This window comes from Leptonychotes weddellii, chromosome X (assembly GCF_054177405.1).
Source record: "Leptonychotes weddellii isolate Sample4059 chromosome X, ASM5417740v2, whole genome shotgun sequence".
Taxonomy (NCBI): Eukaryota; Metazoa; Chordata; class Mammalia; order Carnivora; family Phocidae; genus Leptonychotes; species Leptonychotes weddellii.
In genome coordinates this window covers 95,146,969-95,161,709 of record NC_138385.1, presented here as the reverse complement: position 1 = coordinate 95,161,709, position 14,741 = coordinate 95,146,969, and the positions used below count along the sequence as shown (strand labels likewise).

At 39.1% G+C, this 14,741-nt stretch overlaps 1 protein-coding gene across 2 annotated transcripts in view; it reads left to right on the top strand.

Annotated features, from left to right (window-relative positions):
- TXLNG (taxilin gamma) overlaps window positions 1-14,741 on the top strand; it is a 61,590-nt gene that overhangs the window by 18,896 nt on the left and 27,953 nt on the right. For both annotated transcript variants that reach the window (XM_081809116.1, XM_006736660.3), the window contains exon 2: window positions 12,882-13,185. In XM_081809116.1, coding sequence (XP_081665242.1) covers window positions 12,882-13,185 — 304 coding nt within the window. The remainder of the gene's footprint in view (window positions 1-12,881; window positions 13,186-14,741) is intronic.

Sequence of the window (14,741 nt, the reverse complement as noted above, 5' to 3'; positions counted from 1 at the left end):
CCCTACAAAACTTAATACTTTACCAGTTTAGACTCCCCAGGACTGTACTGAGGGACTTGTTGGCTCACAGTAAAGTTTGTTTTGTTCTTTTTAAATCAACCTTTTTACATCTGGTAGGTTAAAGATGACTTACGTTTTTATTTGTATTTCTTTTATTATGAATGAGGTTAAACATGTTCTGTAACTGTGATCTGCTTGTTAACAAACCCTTGCAAATGGGTCTCTGACTCATTTGAAGTCCGGACAAATGTGGCCTTTTGAAGCTGGTCCAAATGGATCTTCCTCTCCTTTAAAAAAAAATCTTCTGCACTTCTTGGTTAGTTCTTTCCCATGCCAAGGTTATGAAGAAAAATTTACTTAGGACTTCTAGTTCTTTTTGGTTTTCATTTTCTGTTTTTCAGTCCTGGTTCATCTGGAGGGATGCTACAGGGTATCACTCTTTTTCTCCCGTATGGTTTGAGAGATATCTGAAATCATTTATTTCCTTTACCAATTTGAAATGACACCATTTTTAATATAGTGAATTCCCATATATAGGTCTGCATGGTCTGTTTTGGAAGAGAGTGCTATATAATTAGGAAGTCTCTGACAAGTATTTCATGCTTGAAATAAAAATACGGTTTCATCTGTGGGAGTTTATATTTTGAGATATTAAGTGTTTATTGTCGTAAAGAATATTGGGGGGAGCACCTGGGCGGCACACTCGGTTTAAGCATCCAATTCATGGTTTCAGCTCGGGTCATGATCTCAGAGTCGTGAGATCAGTGCGGAGGCTGCGTAAGACTCTCTCCTTCTCCTTCTACCCCTCCCCATCCCCCAGAAAAGAATATAGACATTGTAGAGATGTACTCCAGAATCTAATTATATTCTAGTGCATAGTAATAGATCATTTTATCTGTTAAGAATTAAAACCCTTTAATTTCATTTCACTCCTTTGTTCTAACACAGTGAAACAGACTACTATTTAAGGAGGCATCAAGTTATGTAATATATATTTTAAAGGTTTTGGTCCAAAATGGTTAAAACAGAATTTTGAGATGAATGATTGATGCAGTGTTAACTGTGTGGAAAAGTTTGCTATCCAGAATAATTCTTTGAAAGACTAAAATAGCTTTAGTATATAAACTATTTTAAATGATTTATATAAAGCTAAAGTCACTTTTCTGATTTAAAAAGTACATGAAGCCCCCACCAAGTACATGAAATCCCCACCAACTCCATCCACCTATTTAAAAAAATTAAAAAGCACATGAAAATGTAAATGTTATAATAAGTTTGTAAAATTTGTATTTGGAAATATAAAAGCTTCTCAAAATACTGGATACATTTAGGAGGGAGGTTCATATTTTAAAAATCAACTAAGGCTGATAGCTGATGTCTTGAGAGATACAGAGTATTTTTGGTATCTTTCAGTATTTCCTCAGGCGGTTCTTTCTTCACAGGCCCCCACTGGGCCTGGCAAGCATACACTCTTGTCTTCACATTCCTGTTTGGTAGTTGACAACTCTTAGGGCAAGTTATTAGAAACATAGGGTTGAAGGGATTTTTAGAGATAATTCAGTTTATCCTAAGACACAAAAAAGTAGGGGTGCCTGGGTGGCTCAGTTGGTTAAGCACCGGACTCTTGATCTCTGCTCATGTTTTGATCTCAGGGTCGAGAGTTCAAGCCCCAAGTTGAGCCAAAAAACTAAAACAACAACAACTTCAATACCTTAAAAAATCACTTAAATTATTTAAAGATATCCCTACCCCCAAATTAGTTCTATCTCACCTCCCTAAATTCCAGAGTTAATCACTGCTAAAAACTTAAAACTCTTTCCCAATGTTTTCCTAATTTCATCTTTGTTTATCTAGCATGCTTTATATTTTTAGACATCATTTAATTTCTTAGGTTTATTTTGTAACCGCATGAGAGATCTGTTTGACCTTTCATTTTTCAAGGCTAATGTGTGAAATGTGAGGGGAGTTGTATAATGAAGAAAACCTAGGCTCTTGAGTTTGACAGACCTGCTTTTGAATTTTGTGAGTTCCTTTTATTTAATATCGTGGGCAAGTTACTTCAACTCACTAAGTTTCATTTTCCTTATCTGGGAACAATAAGACCCACCTCTCAGAGGGGAAGGGTAAATGGGGTAATAAAGGGACCCGCAGGTTCTGAAGGTTCTCTTTACCGACTTGATAAAATTTTCCAGGACTCTTTGGGAACCCAAGGCAAGCTACAGCTGTCTCCTCAGGGAAATGCATAAATGTGCGCAGTCTTTCCCACTTGCTTCCTCTCAAGGGCCACCCTAGTCTTCAGTGGCAAGGATTGAGTGATTTCTGCTTTTAACACATGCCTGGCACTGGTTGAAGACATTTGATCTCATTTAAGCAGATGGTAGTTGAAATAATTAGGAAGTGAATGTGGGTGTTGGCTTTTTTGTTTTTTTATTTAGACGAGTGTTAGTAAAAGAACAGTCATTACTAGAAACTTTTAAGCCCTTTAAACAAAATAAGCCAAAGAAATATGGTTCTTTAGCTTCAATAATATTTGAAAGAGCATAACTGAAAGTTTTAAACTTTAAAATTGTTGAGTAGAAGGGAAAGAAACTTAAATACTTTTTTCTTCAGGTTTTTAATTCCTATGCGATCTGTTTCAAATGTGTGGATGGAAAAGCTATTAAAAGTAGTAGATGAATACAGTGTATTCATGTTTGCAAAAATTTCTATAATAGCTGTTTGCTCCTACAATTAATGGTTGGTGAACTGGTGGCTATCCATTTTGAAGGCATCTCTTCTTCACTTAAGGAATCATCTTAGCTCCAAGTATTTGGACAATGGGAGGAAGGTTGAGAAATGTATCGTTTGACAGGACGGGATTGGCTGGGGTGGAGGATTGTTGGGGTTTAGGGCTCTAGTAAACACTGCTGTGGCCGAATGACTTGCTCTCTCTAGTATCTTTCAAGCTATAAGAGCTGTGTGTGCTGCTCATGACTATAGACTCATAAACAAAATGAAAATGTGATAGCTCGTTTTGTGGTTTTCAGGGAAAAGTTCGAATAGAAATTTATCTTGAAACCACTTATTGTTGGTTTCATTTTCATTTGAGATTGGAATTTCAATAAACACTTCCTCCTCATTTTTCCTAATGATAGGTACTATATTACTCTATTCATCTTGGTATTAAAAAAAAAAAATGTTATGAAGGTAACTCATGGTCCCTAACTTAAAACAGGCATTCTGTGAAAGCTTGGTGTCCCCTTCCTTCCCTGCCACCTCCAGTTTCTCTCCATTAGTGTATTTCTTTGTATCTTTCCAGAGATTGTATATGATTCCCACTCATAAACTTATGCAACCACCCCCCTCACACACACACACATCCAAATTATGGCATGCAGTACATAGTGTTGGGCATTTTTCTTTATTCCCCTTTCAACTTACCCTTACAGATCAGTAGTTCTACAACTACCTTATTTTTTAATAGGTGCTATCGTACTCCGTTGTATGGATATACCACAGTTGATCTCTCCAGTCCATTATTTTGGTAGGGGGCTATGTAGTTTTAATTATTTACTTTAATTGAAGTATAGTTCACATGCAATATTAGTGTCAGCTGTACTACATAGTGATTCAACATTTATGTACATTACAAAATGCTCACCACAGTTCATCATCTCTCACCATACAAAGTTATTACCATCCAGTTCATTATTAATGGACATTTAGGGTAGTTCTGATTTTTTTTCTTACTACAAATACTGCTACATAAATGTCATTATGTGTATAATTTCACAGATGTACTGGTTTGTCCATAAAAGAAATTGATAAGAAAGGAATTTGGTGGGTTGAATCATTGTGGCATGATTTTTTTCCAACATTTTATTATGGAAGTTATTTTTTTAAAAAAGATTTATTTATTTATTAGAGAGGGGCAGCAAGAGAGGGAACACAAGCAGGGGGAGTGGGAGACGGAGAAGCAGACTTCCCCCAGAACAGGGAGCCCTACGTGGGGCTCAGTCCCAGGACCCTGGGATCATGTCCCTAGTCGAAGGCAGACACTTAATGACTGAGACACCCAGGCACCCCTATTATGGAAATTTTTAAACATAAAGTAAAGTTGAAAGAATTTGATACTAACATCCATATTGCCACCACCTAGATTCTACCATTGGTAGTTTACTATACCTTTTCATTTATCTACCCATCTGTTGGTCCTTTCACCGGTGAAGCCATGTTATATGTACATGCTGAGTTTTAACAAATGCATGCAGCTCTGTAACCCAAACCCTAATCAAGTCATAGAGCATTCCCATCACCCCAGAAAGTCCTTTGTGCCCCTTTCCACACACTCCCTGCCCTGAATTAGACTCCTTTTTTTTTTTTTTTTTTTTTTTTAAAGATTTTACTTATTTATTTGACTGAGATCACAAGTAGGCAGATGGGGCAGGGAGAGGGAGAAGCAGGCTCCCCGCCGAGCAAGGAGCCCAATGCGGGGCTCGATCCCACAACGCTGGGATCATGACCTGAGCAGAAGGCAGACGCTTAACTGAGTGAGCCACCTAGGCGCCCCTGAATTAGACTGCTTGGTGGTTAAACCAATTTGTTCCCCAACCAGGAATGCTTGAGAGTACCCCACACCCTTTCCCACACTGGTCAAAGTTTTTGATGTGAAAATGGTATCTGATAGTTTTAAGTTGCACTGCTCTTGCTGTGAGTAAAGTTACATATGTTTACTAGCCACTTGTATTTTCTTTTCTGTGATTTCTTGCTTCATATTGTTTGCCCATTTTTGTTGGGTTATAGGTCTTAACATTTTTTATTTCATTTGAGTATCCATTTGTTTTAAAACAATAAATTAATTTTGGGGCTGCCTGGGTGGCTCAGTCGATTGAGCATCCTACTCTTGATTTCAGCTCGGGTCATGATCTTGGGGTCGTGGGTTGGAGCACTGTGTCTGGCTCTGTGCTGGGCATGGAGCTTGCTTGGGATTCTCTCTCTTCCTCTCCCTCTGCCCACCCCCCCCCCCCGGGGTGCACACTCTCTCTCTCTCAAAAAAAAAAAAAAATTAAAAATAAAAATAAATTTTTTTATCTTAAATGACTGTGTGTAGAAATTTTAATAAAATTGACATATGTTCTATGATGCTTCCAGTGTTGTTATTAGTATGAGTAGTTTTTTTTTTAAGATTTTATTTATTTATTTTGACAGAGAGAGGGAGAGGGAACACAAGCAGCGGGAGTGGGAGAGGGAGAAGCAGGCTTCCCGCTGAGCAGAGAGCCCGATGTGGGGCTTGATCCCAGGACCCCGGGATCATGACCTGAGCTGAAGGTAGACGCTTAACGACTGAGCCACCCAGGTGCCCCTAGTATGAGTAGTTTTTGAATTTTTTTTCAATTCCAAGAGTAATAAAAATTCACTGTAGTTAAACTAGAAGATACAGAGAAGGAAAAAGAAGTACCATCATAATTTTACTATTTAAAAATAAACATTATTGGGGTGCCTGGTTGGCTCAGTTGGTTAAGTGACTCTTGATTTCAGCTCAGGTCATGATCTCAGGGTCGTGAGATTGAGCCTTGCGTCAGGTTCCATGCTGGGCATGAAGCCTGCTTAAGATTCTCTCTCCCTCTTCCCCTCCCCACTTTGTGCTCTCTCTCACTCTCTCTTAAAAAAAAAAAAAAAATCCCTCTCCCTCTATCCCTCCCCCTCTAATGTAGATGTATTTCCTCCCTTGTGCTCGCTTCGGCAGCACATATACTAAAATTGGAACGATGTATTTCCTCCCAACGTTTTTTTTTAAGATTTTTAAGTAATCTCTACACCCAACATGGGGCTCAAACCAACAACCCTCAGATCAAGAGTTGCATGCTCTACCAGCTGAGCCAGCCAGGTACCCCTTCTCCCAACATTTTAATGGGTGTGTATATACATGCATAATGTACATGTGTGTGTATAAAATATGTGGTACGTACTGTTTTGCAATTTGTTTTTATGCATATGGGGAGCATCTCTACCCATTATTAAATAGATGTCTGTTAGATGGCTGGGCCAGGACAAGGGTGTTTGTATAGTAGACAAAGGGTAGTCATGAAGCAGTATATCACTGTGGTTAAAAGTGGACTCAGAAACCAGACTGCCAGGGTTCAAATCTTTGTTCTGCTATTTACTAATTGTGACCTTTGGCATGATACTTGACTTTACCGTGTCAGTTTGCTCATCTGTAAGATGGAGATAATAATAATACCTATCTTGTGACATTATTGTGAGGATTAAGTTAGTTAATATAGGAGAGTGCTTACACTTGTGCCAGGATGTAGTATTTGCTGTATAAATACTAACTGCTGCTGTTTATACAGGAGATTATACCCAAGAAAAGGCATCCACAATGGCTCTGAGAGAGAGCAGAGTAGGGAGTTGTATTGGCCATGTGATGTAGAGGTCTCTGCTTGAGGAGATGAGGGCTGAGAAATAATTTACCATTTAAAGTTGTTGGCCTGGGGCGCCTGGGTGGCTCATTCGTTAAGCCTTTGCCTTCGGCTCAGGTCATGATCCCAGGGTCCTGGAATCGAGTCCCGCGTCGGGCTCCCTGCTCAGCAGGAAGCCTGCTTCTCCCTCTCCCACTCCCCTGCTTGTGTTCCCTCTCCCTGTCTCTCTGTCAAAATAAATAAATAAAACCTTAAAAAAAAAAAAAAGTTGTTGGCCTAAGAATTTGCTTCATATCATGGCCCAGTGCAGAGCCTCAAGTAGGTTCTTGAACAAATAGTCCTTACAGTAGAAAAATTGGGGCCTGCTATTTCAAGAGTCCAGCTGGACCTGGGCTTATTCATAAACAAAGATTTTGTAGTGCCAAAGTTAGTCTTTCATTAGCAAGTGTGAAAAATACATCAAAATTAGTTGCACAGGAAAGAAGGGAAATGTAATACTGTATTGCTTCTAAAGATAAAGTAGCAGTAGTGGTATTTTCCTCTAACTTGTATAGTAATGTTTAGGTACTTTCCATGGCTTGTTTTCCGCAACCATTTTGGCCCCTTGTGTTCTCCATCAGTTGACAACTGAGTACCTTTTATGCATAAGCTTTTGCTGTCTAACTGGATATGCATACCAAATAAGTGATAATGTAATGTGTGTAACAGGATCTGAGAGGCCAAAGGGGAGTGTCTGGAAAGACAAAAAGAAGTAGTATTAACTAAAAATAGAGAACAGTGAAGTAGAAGGACAGCATGAGATGTGATGGTTATTAACTCTACACATTAATTCCGTGTCCTTATTTATGCTCAGTGCTACCAGCTACTATTTTGAGTTAGGTAAACATTTTGACCTTTCTAGTCCTTCAATTTTTTTCTGTCTGATAGTTGAAATTGACCTATATGCCTTTAATCTAAAGGCCAGAGTAACTTTTAATTAAATTTACGACATTTTGAAATAGGGGAATATATTGTGCCTTTTCTCCAAAATTGAGAGAACCGTGATAGAAGATACTTGCTAATCATGTATCTGATAAGGGACTTGTATCTGGCATATATAAAGAACTCTTACAACTCAATAAGAAAATTACAAATAACCAGTTAAAAAAGGGGCAAAGGATCTGAATAAACATTTCTCTAGAGGAGGTATACAAATGGCCAAATAAGCACATGAAAAGATTCTCAACATCATTATTCATTAGATGAGATACCTTCACACTGTAGTGGCTGTTATCAAAAGGACAGACAATAACAAGTGTTGGTGAGAATGTATAAATACTGGAACCCTAACACACTGCTGGTGGGAATATAAAATGGTGCAGTCACTTAGGAAAATAGTGTCACAGTTCCTCAAAAGGTTAAATGGAGTGACCATATGACCCAGCAGTTCCACTTCTAGGTATATACCCTGCAGAAATGTAAACATATGTCTGCATAAAGGCTTGTACATTAATGTTCATAACAGAATTATTCATAATAACCAATAGTTGGAAATAATCCAATGTCTCATCAACTGATGAATGGATAAATAAAATATGGTATATCCAAATTGTGGAATATTATTTGGCAATAAAAAGAAATGAAGTAGTGATACATACTACACCATGGATGAACCTTGAAATCATGCTATGTGAAAGAAGCCAAACACAAAAGGCCAGGTATTATCTGATTCTGTTTATGTGAACTGTTCAGAACAACCACATCTGTAGAGACACAGTACATTAGTTGCCCAGGGCTGGGAGTAATGGGAGGGTTTCTTTTTGAGGTGCTAAATGTATTCTAAGATTGATTGTAGTGATGGTTGCACAGCCCTGTGAATAATACTAAAAACCAGTGGATCGCACACTTTAAATTGGTGAATTACATGTGAATTATATCTCAATAAAGGTTATGAGAAGCACTAATAGAACTGAAAAATGTGAAATTAACAAATTCCATCTCTCAGATACCTTTCTTATTAAAATTGATCCTAGGAGAGGCCTCAGGTTTTCCTTGGTGAAAATTACTCATTAATTAAATGATGGCTCCCCCTTCTTCCAACAAATTGCTTGCTCTTTATATTTTTGGTATGGCTTGACAAAGCATTTTCTGGTACAATGTGGATTTTATCATCATTACACTTCTGAGAAATTCTGTCATGTATTAGAGATAGCAATCTTCCATTTTAATTATTTCTTAACAGACTTTCATCAGTATTTAAAACCAATGTTGTGGTTGTGTGAACCCATTCTTATATTAATGGTTTTCAGGAGATAGGTTTAAAAATTATTTTTTAAAAATTGGGGAAGGGGCGCCTGGGTGGCTCAGTCGATTAAACGTCTGCCTTCGGTTCATGATCTTGGGGTCCTGGAATCAAGCCGTGCGTCAGGCTCCCTGCTCAGTGGGGATTCTCCTCCTCCCTCTGCCGCTCCCCCCCCCCAACTTGACCCCCCCCAAATAAATAAAAATAAAATTTTAAAAAAATAATTTAAAAATTGGGAAAGATGAGGGGCGCCTGGGTGGCTCAGTTGGTTAAGCGACTGCCTTCGGCTCAGGTCATGATCCTGGGAGTCCTAGGATCGAGTCCCGCATCGGGCTCCCTGCTCGGCAGGGAGTCTGCTTCTCCCTCTGACCCTCCCCCCTCTCATGTGCTCTCTCTCTCTCATTCTCTCTCTCAAATAAATAAATAAAATCTTTAAAAAAAAAAATTGGGAAAGATGATATTAACAGCACGTATTATTTTTCCTCTGTACTGCTTTTGTATAGAGGGTGGCTGTTAACGTTATCCATGTGCCCAACAGTAAATGGCAGTTCAGTATTTGAGAGAAAGTAGAGGTGGAACTAGTAGCTCTATGTCTAGTGTAGCAATAAATGGTCACTTTGCATTTAGTTTGAGATTAATATGTAGGTAGTATGTTATTTGGGCATATTCATGGCTTTAAGAAGTTTCTGCAGGAATGAAATTTAATGAAAGATGTTTGTTTTGAAGTTCTTGAAACTTCATCATGAATATTTTATAAATTTAATACCTATGGATTACACTTGAGTAATCTCATTCCACAGAATGCATTACATATGGGAGTGAGTTTTAAAAGTTTTTGGAAGGGCTGGGCACCTGGGTGGCTCAGATGGTTGAGCGTCTGCCTTCGGCTCAGGTCATGATCCCAGGGTCCTGGGTTCGAGTCCCACATCGGGCTTCTGGCTCAGCGGGGAGCCTGCTTCTCCCTCTGACCCTCTCCCCTCTCATGCTGTTTCTCTCTCGCTCGCTCTCTAAAAAATAAAAATAAAATCTTTAACAACAAAAAAAAAGTTTTTGGAAGGGCGCCTCGGTGGCTCAGTTGGTTAAGCAACTGCCTTCAGCTCAGGTCATGATCCTGGAGTCCCAGGATCGAGTCCGTATCGGGCTTCCTGCTCAGCAGGGGTTCTGCTTCTCCCTCTGACCCTCCCCTCTCATGCTTTCTCTCTCAAATAAATTTTTAAAATCTTAAAAAAATAAAAGTTTTTGAAAGAATTTAAGAGTCTTTTCAATATTTCTAAGTTTTTAGGCTTAGAGTGTGGCATCAAACAGTAACTCTGAAAATAGACAACCCATTTCCCCTTAATGCATTAATTTTTTTAAGAAATGAAAGTATTGCATGCACATTATTTTATTTTTAAAGATTTTTATTTATTTATTGAGAGAGAGAGAATGATAGCATGAGAGGGAGGAGGGTCAGAGGGAGAAGCAGACTCCCTGCTGAGCAGGGATCCCGATGTGGGACTCGATCCTGGGACTCCAGGATCATGACCTGAGCCGAAGGCAGTCGCTTAACCAACTGAGCCACCCAGGCACCCCGCATGCACATTATTTTAAAAGTATTACAAAAAGCAACACATTGCTAACCTTCTATCCAGAGGAAAATACTCTGTTTTGTTTCTTCCTAACTCTTGAATAATGTATAAATTGCAACTTTTATTTTTTATTTTTTCTAAAGATTTTATTTATTTATTTGAGAGAGAGAGAATGAGAGACAGAGAGCACGAGAGGGAAGAAGGCAGAGGGAGAAGCAGACCCCCTGCTGAGCAGGGAGCCCGATACGGGACTCGATCCCAGGACTCCAGGATCATGACCTGAGCCGAAAGCAGTCGCTTAACCAACTGAGCCACCCAGGCGCCCTAAATTGCAACTTTTAAAATAAACTTTTCTGAAATATGTTTTACTTCAATAAAGTACACGAATTGCAAATGTTTAGGCTTAATGAATTTTCATAAAGTGAACATCTATGTTACCCGATCTGGATCAAGAAGTAGAATATTACCAAGCACCCCAGAAGACCCTACCCCCAAAAGTAACCACTCTGTTGATTTCCAGCACAATTGATTAGCCTTGCCTGTTTTTGAACTTTATATATATGTGGTTTCCTACAGTATGGATTCCTTGGCACCTTCCTCACAGTGTTTGGTCTATGAGACTCATCTGTGTCGCTGCATCTAGCAGTAGTTAGTTCTTGTTGCTGGATGGTATGAGCATAGTACAATGTATCCCTTCTTCTGTTGATACAAATTTGGGTTGATTCCATTTTGGGGCAATTACAAATAGCCCTGCTTTAAACATTCTTGGCCTTTGGCTGCACATATGTACACACTTGGGGAAAATCCTAGGAGTAGAATTAACTGGGTTGGAAGGTATCCGTATTGGTCAAAGCGTTTTTCAAAGTGGTTATACCAGTTTGTCCTTCCATAAGCATAGTACCTGATTATCAACACTAGGCTGTAAAAGATAAGGACTTGTCATAATCTCCGCCTCCCCTGCTACATCGATACTTTAAATCATTTTTAGTTCTTCAGTTGGACGTACTCTCACAACTTGGAATAATGAATCTCTGCTCTCCTATTAACTTTGGAAAGTAGTTTTTGTCCACTTGTGGTAAGAGAAAGATACTAGACACCTCCCCCCCCCAATTGTATTATTCAGAAAGGGAAGAGGCCTTCTTTCATACAGAGAGGGAATGTATAGAATGTATAGAATTCAAATTTGTGCCACATCATAATGTTAAGGGGGGGAACCCATAAATAAATGGGGTTAACAATATAATAGAAGAGAGAGCAAGGTAAATTTTACTGATTTGAGAATAAAATACTAGAATAATGCCTTCACTCCCACGGCTACTATCTACATTTGTTAGGGCAGGGATAGTTGCTTAAAATGTTATTCTCAGTTTCCGTGGCTTAACGTGAGAGAAATTTATTTTTGTGCTCATCTAATAGTCCAGTGTGGGTGTTCTTTGTAAGAAGGGCAGCCTTCTTTTGTATGTACACGGGATTTAGGGGCCTAGACTGTTACTTATTTCATCCTGTGGCTGTGCCGTCTCTCAGGGTCTAGGAGATGTCTGCATTCAGCCAGAATGGGGAAGAAATGGTGGGGAAAGAATGTATGCTTCTAACAATGAAAGTCCTGTTGAAAAAGGGACAGTCATTATTTTTTCTTATATTTCATTGGTGGGAACTTTACATGGGAGTTCCACTTAGATACAGGGGGCTGGGAAATGGAGTCCCAGGCTGAGCATTTGTCCAGCAGTGCCAGCTCCAGAGGATATTGGAGGAGCAAGGGTTTTTGCTGGATAGCTAGTGAGCCATCTCTGCTGTACCATCTCTTCAAGGACAGGAACAGAATAATGTTCACTAATGGGATAATTTCATTTCTAAGATGCAGATTATTTTCAATTTTAGTATACGTGCTGCCAGAGCGAGCACGATGCTGATTATTTTAATGGTGAATTTTTATACGGAAAAAAGTTTATTTTTTTTTTAAAGGAAGTTTGAGTACTTTCTCTTTTTTTTAAAGATTTTATTTTATTTATTTGAGAGAATGAGTTGAGTGCAAGAGAGAGCACAAGCTGGGGGAGAGGCAGAGGGAGAGGGAGAAGCAGGCTCCACCCTGAGCAGGGATCCCTACTTGGGCTCAATCCCAGGACTCTGGGATCATGACCTGAGCCACCCAGGTGCCCCTTTTTAAAAATTTTTTAAAAAGATTTTATTTATTTGAAACACAGGGAGAGAGAGAACACGAGTGGTGGGGAGGGGCAGAGGGAAAGGGAGAAGCAGACTCTCTGCTGAGCAAGGAGCCAGACATGGGGCTTGATCCCAGGACCCCGGGATCACGACCCTAGCTAAAGGCAGACACTTAACGGACTGAGCTACCCAGGCGCCCCTAGGGAAATAAGTTTAGATTTACACCTAAATGGCGTTTCTCACTTCCTTTGGTACCACTTAGTTATGTGATTTTTTTTAACTTTAATTTTCTTATACTTTACAGTTATGTCCCCCTCTGTGAAACTTAGAAATTACCATATTTAAATCAGTTTTACACATCACTAAGAAAGAAAAAAGTTATCAACCTATGGTGTATCATTGAATGTAAACATTGATTACATTTGACTTAACCCCTCTTTCCATATTTTTTCTTTTCCTCTTTCCCTCTAGTTTGTGATTGGCACAATGGAAGAAGCTGGAATGTGTGGGTTAGGGGTGAAGACAGATATGTTACACAACTCTCAATCAAATGATATTCTTCAACATCAAGACTCAAATTGTGGTGGTACAAGTAACAAGCATTCATTGGAAGAAGATGAAGGCAGTGATTTTATTAGAAAGAACAGGAGTTTGATGAGCCCAGCATACTGCACACAAGAGTCAAGAGAGGAAATTCCTGGGCGAGAAGCTCGAATAGATCCGCCTGACGGTCAGCAGGATTCAGAATGCAACAGGAACAAAGAGAAAACTTTAGGTAATAATCTGTGCTCAGTGGTTGGACATTTTCACATGCTGCTCTTTTTACTTCTGTTTTCCGCAGCACAGGTGGTTATGAATGTCGCCAGTGTTGAGGTAGATGTTTAGCTAATACATCTCTTGTCTTCAGTGGGGTCAATGTGTGTATTTACTGCATTTTGTGCAGGAGACAGAGATAGCAGAGTAGGAAGTCATTTTCTCTGAGTAATTAGGAATAGGCTTTCTTGACAAAATTTGGGGCCAACTTGGCAAAGTAGTATTTGACTTACCTTGTTTGCATCTTTAATGTAGTTTGAAATTTACTGTGAAAACTATATTTATTTGCTTGTTTTATTTAAAATCTAGTCACAGCACTTTAGAGACAACATGATGTTACCTGTAGTTCAGAAAGTGGGTTAAGACTGGCTTTCAAGGGGCGCCTGGGTGGCTCAGTCGTTAAGCGTCTGCCTTCGGCTCAGGTCATGATCTCAGGGTCCTGGGATCGAGTCCCGCATTGGGGCTCCCTGCTTGGTGGGAAGCCTGCTTCTCCTTCTCCCACTCCTCCTGCTTGTGTTCCCTCTCTTGCTGTGTCTCTCTGTCAAATAAATAAATAAAATCTTTAAAAAAAAAAAAAAAAAAAGACTGGCTTTCAAGGGTATGTTTTTTTTTCTCCTGCTGTGTTTGAGATTTAGGACTAAGAAAGTAGTATGTTAAATCTTGTTATGAAATCTGAAATCCTCTTTTATTTTAGCCTTACTCGTTGCCTCTAAATTTTTTCTTAATTTTATTTAATTATTTGACAGAGAGAGTGAGCACAAGCAGGGGGAGATGGAGAGGGAGAAGCAGGCCCCCTGCTGAGCAATGAGCTTGATGTGGGGCTCAATCCCAGGACCCTGGGATAATGACCCAAGCGAAAGCACACTCTTAACTGACTGAGCCACCCAGGTGCCCTGCCCCTAAATTTTTTATACTTAGTATACTAAGAATAACAGTGTTTGATTTGTATGGTTTTCTCTACAGAATTATCCTTATTAAATCTATTTTTCACTAACTTGGAAAACCTAAAAATTCTTATAGAAATACAAGAAATAATTTTAATTCCTTACAAACTTATTTCTTCAAAATCAGCAGCCCCAATTATATGTGTAAAAGCAGATATGGAGTCTTAAGTAACACAGAACGGGGCGCCTCGCTGGCTCAGTTGGAGGAGCATGCGACTCTTAATCTCGGGGCTGTGTTTGAGCCCCATATTAGGTGTAGAGATTACTTAATATTTTTTAAAAAGTTGCACATAATGTTGCCTTGTGATACCTCTAGGTATGTAACCAGGAGGGTTGAAAGCACATGTTGGTGCCGAAATGGGTACATGAGTATTCATGGCAGCCTTTTTCATAGTAGCCAAAAAGTTGAAACAACAGTTATGCATCAACTGATGAATGGATAAACAAAATGTGTATTATATCTATACAATTAAATATTATTCAGCTATAAAAAGTAATGAAGTAGTGATAACATCCTACATGGGTGAACCTTGAAAGCATGCTAAATGAAAGGAACCAGACACAAAAGGCCACG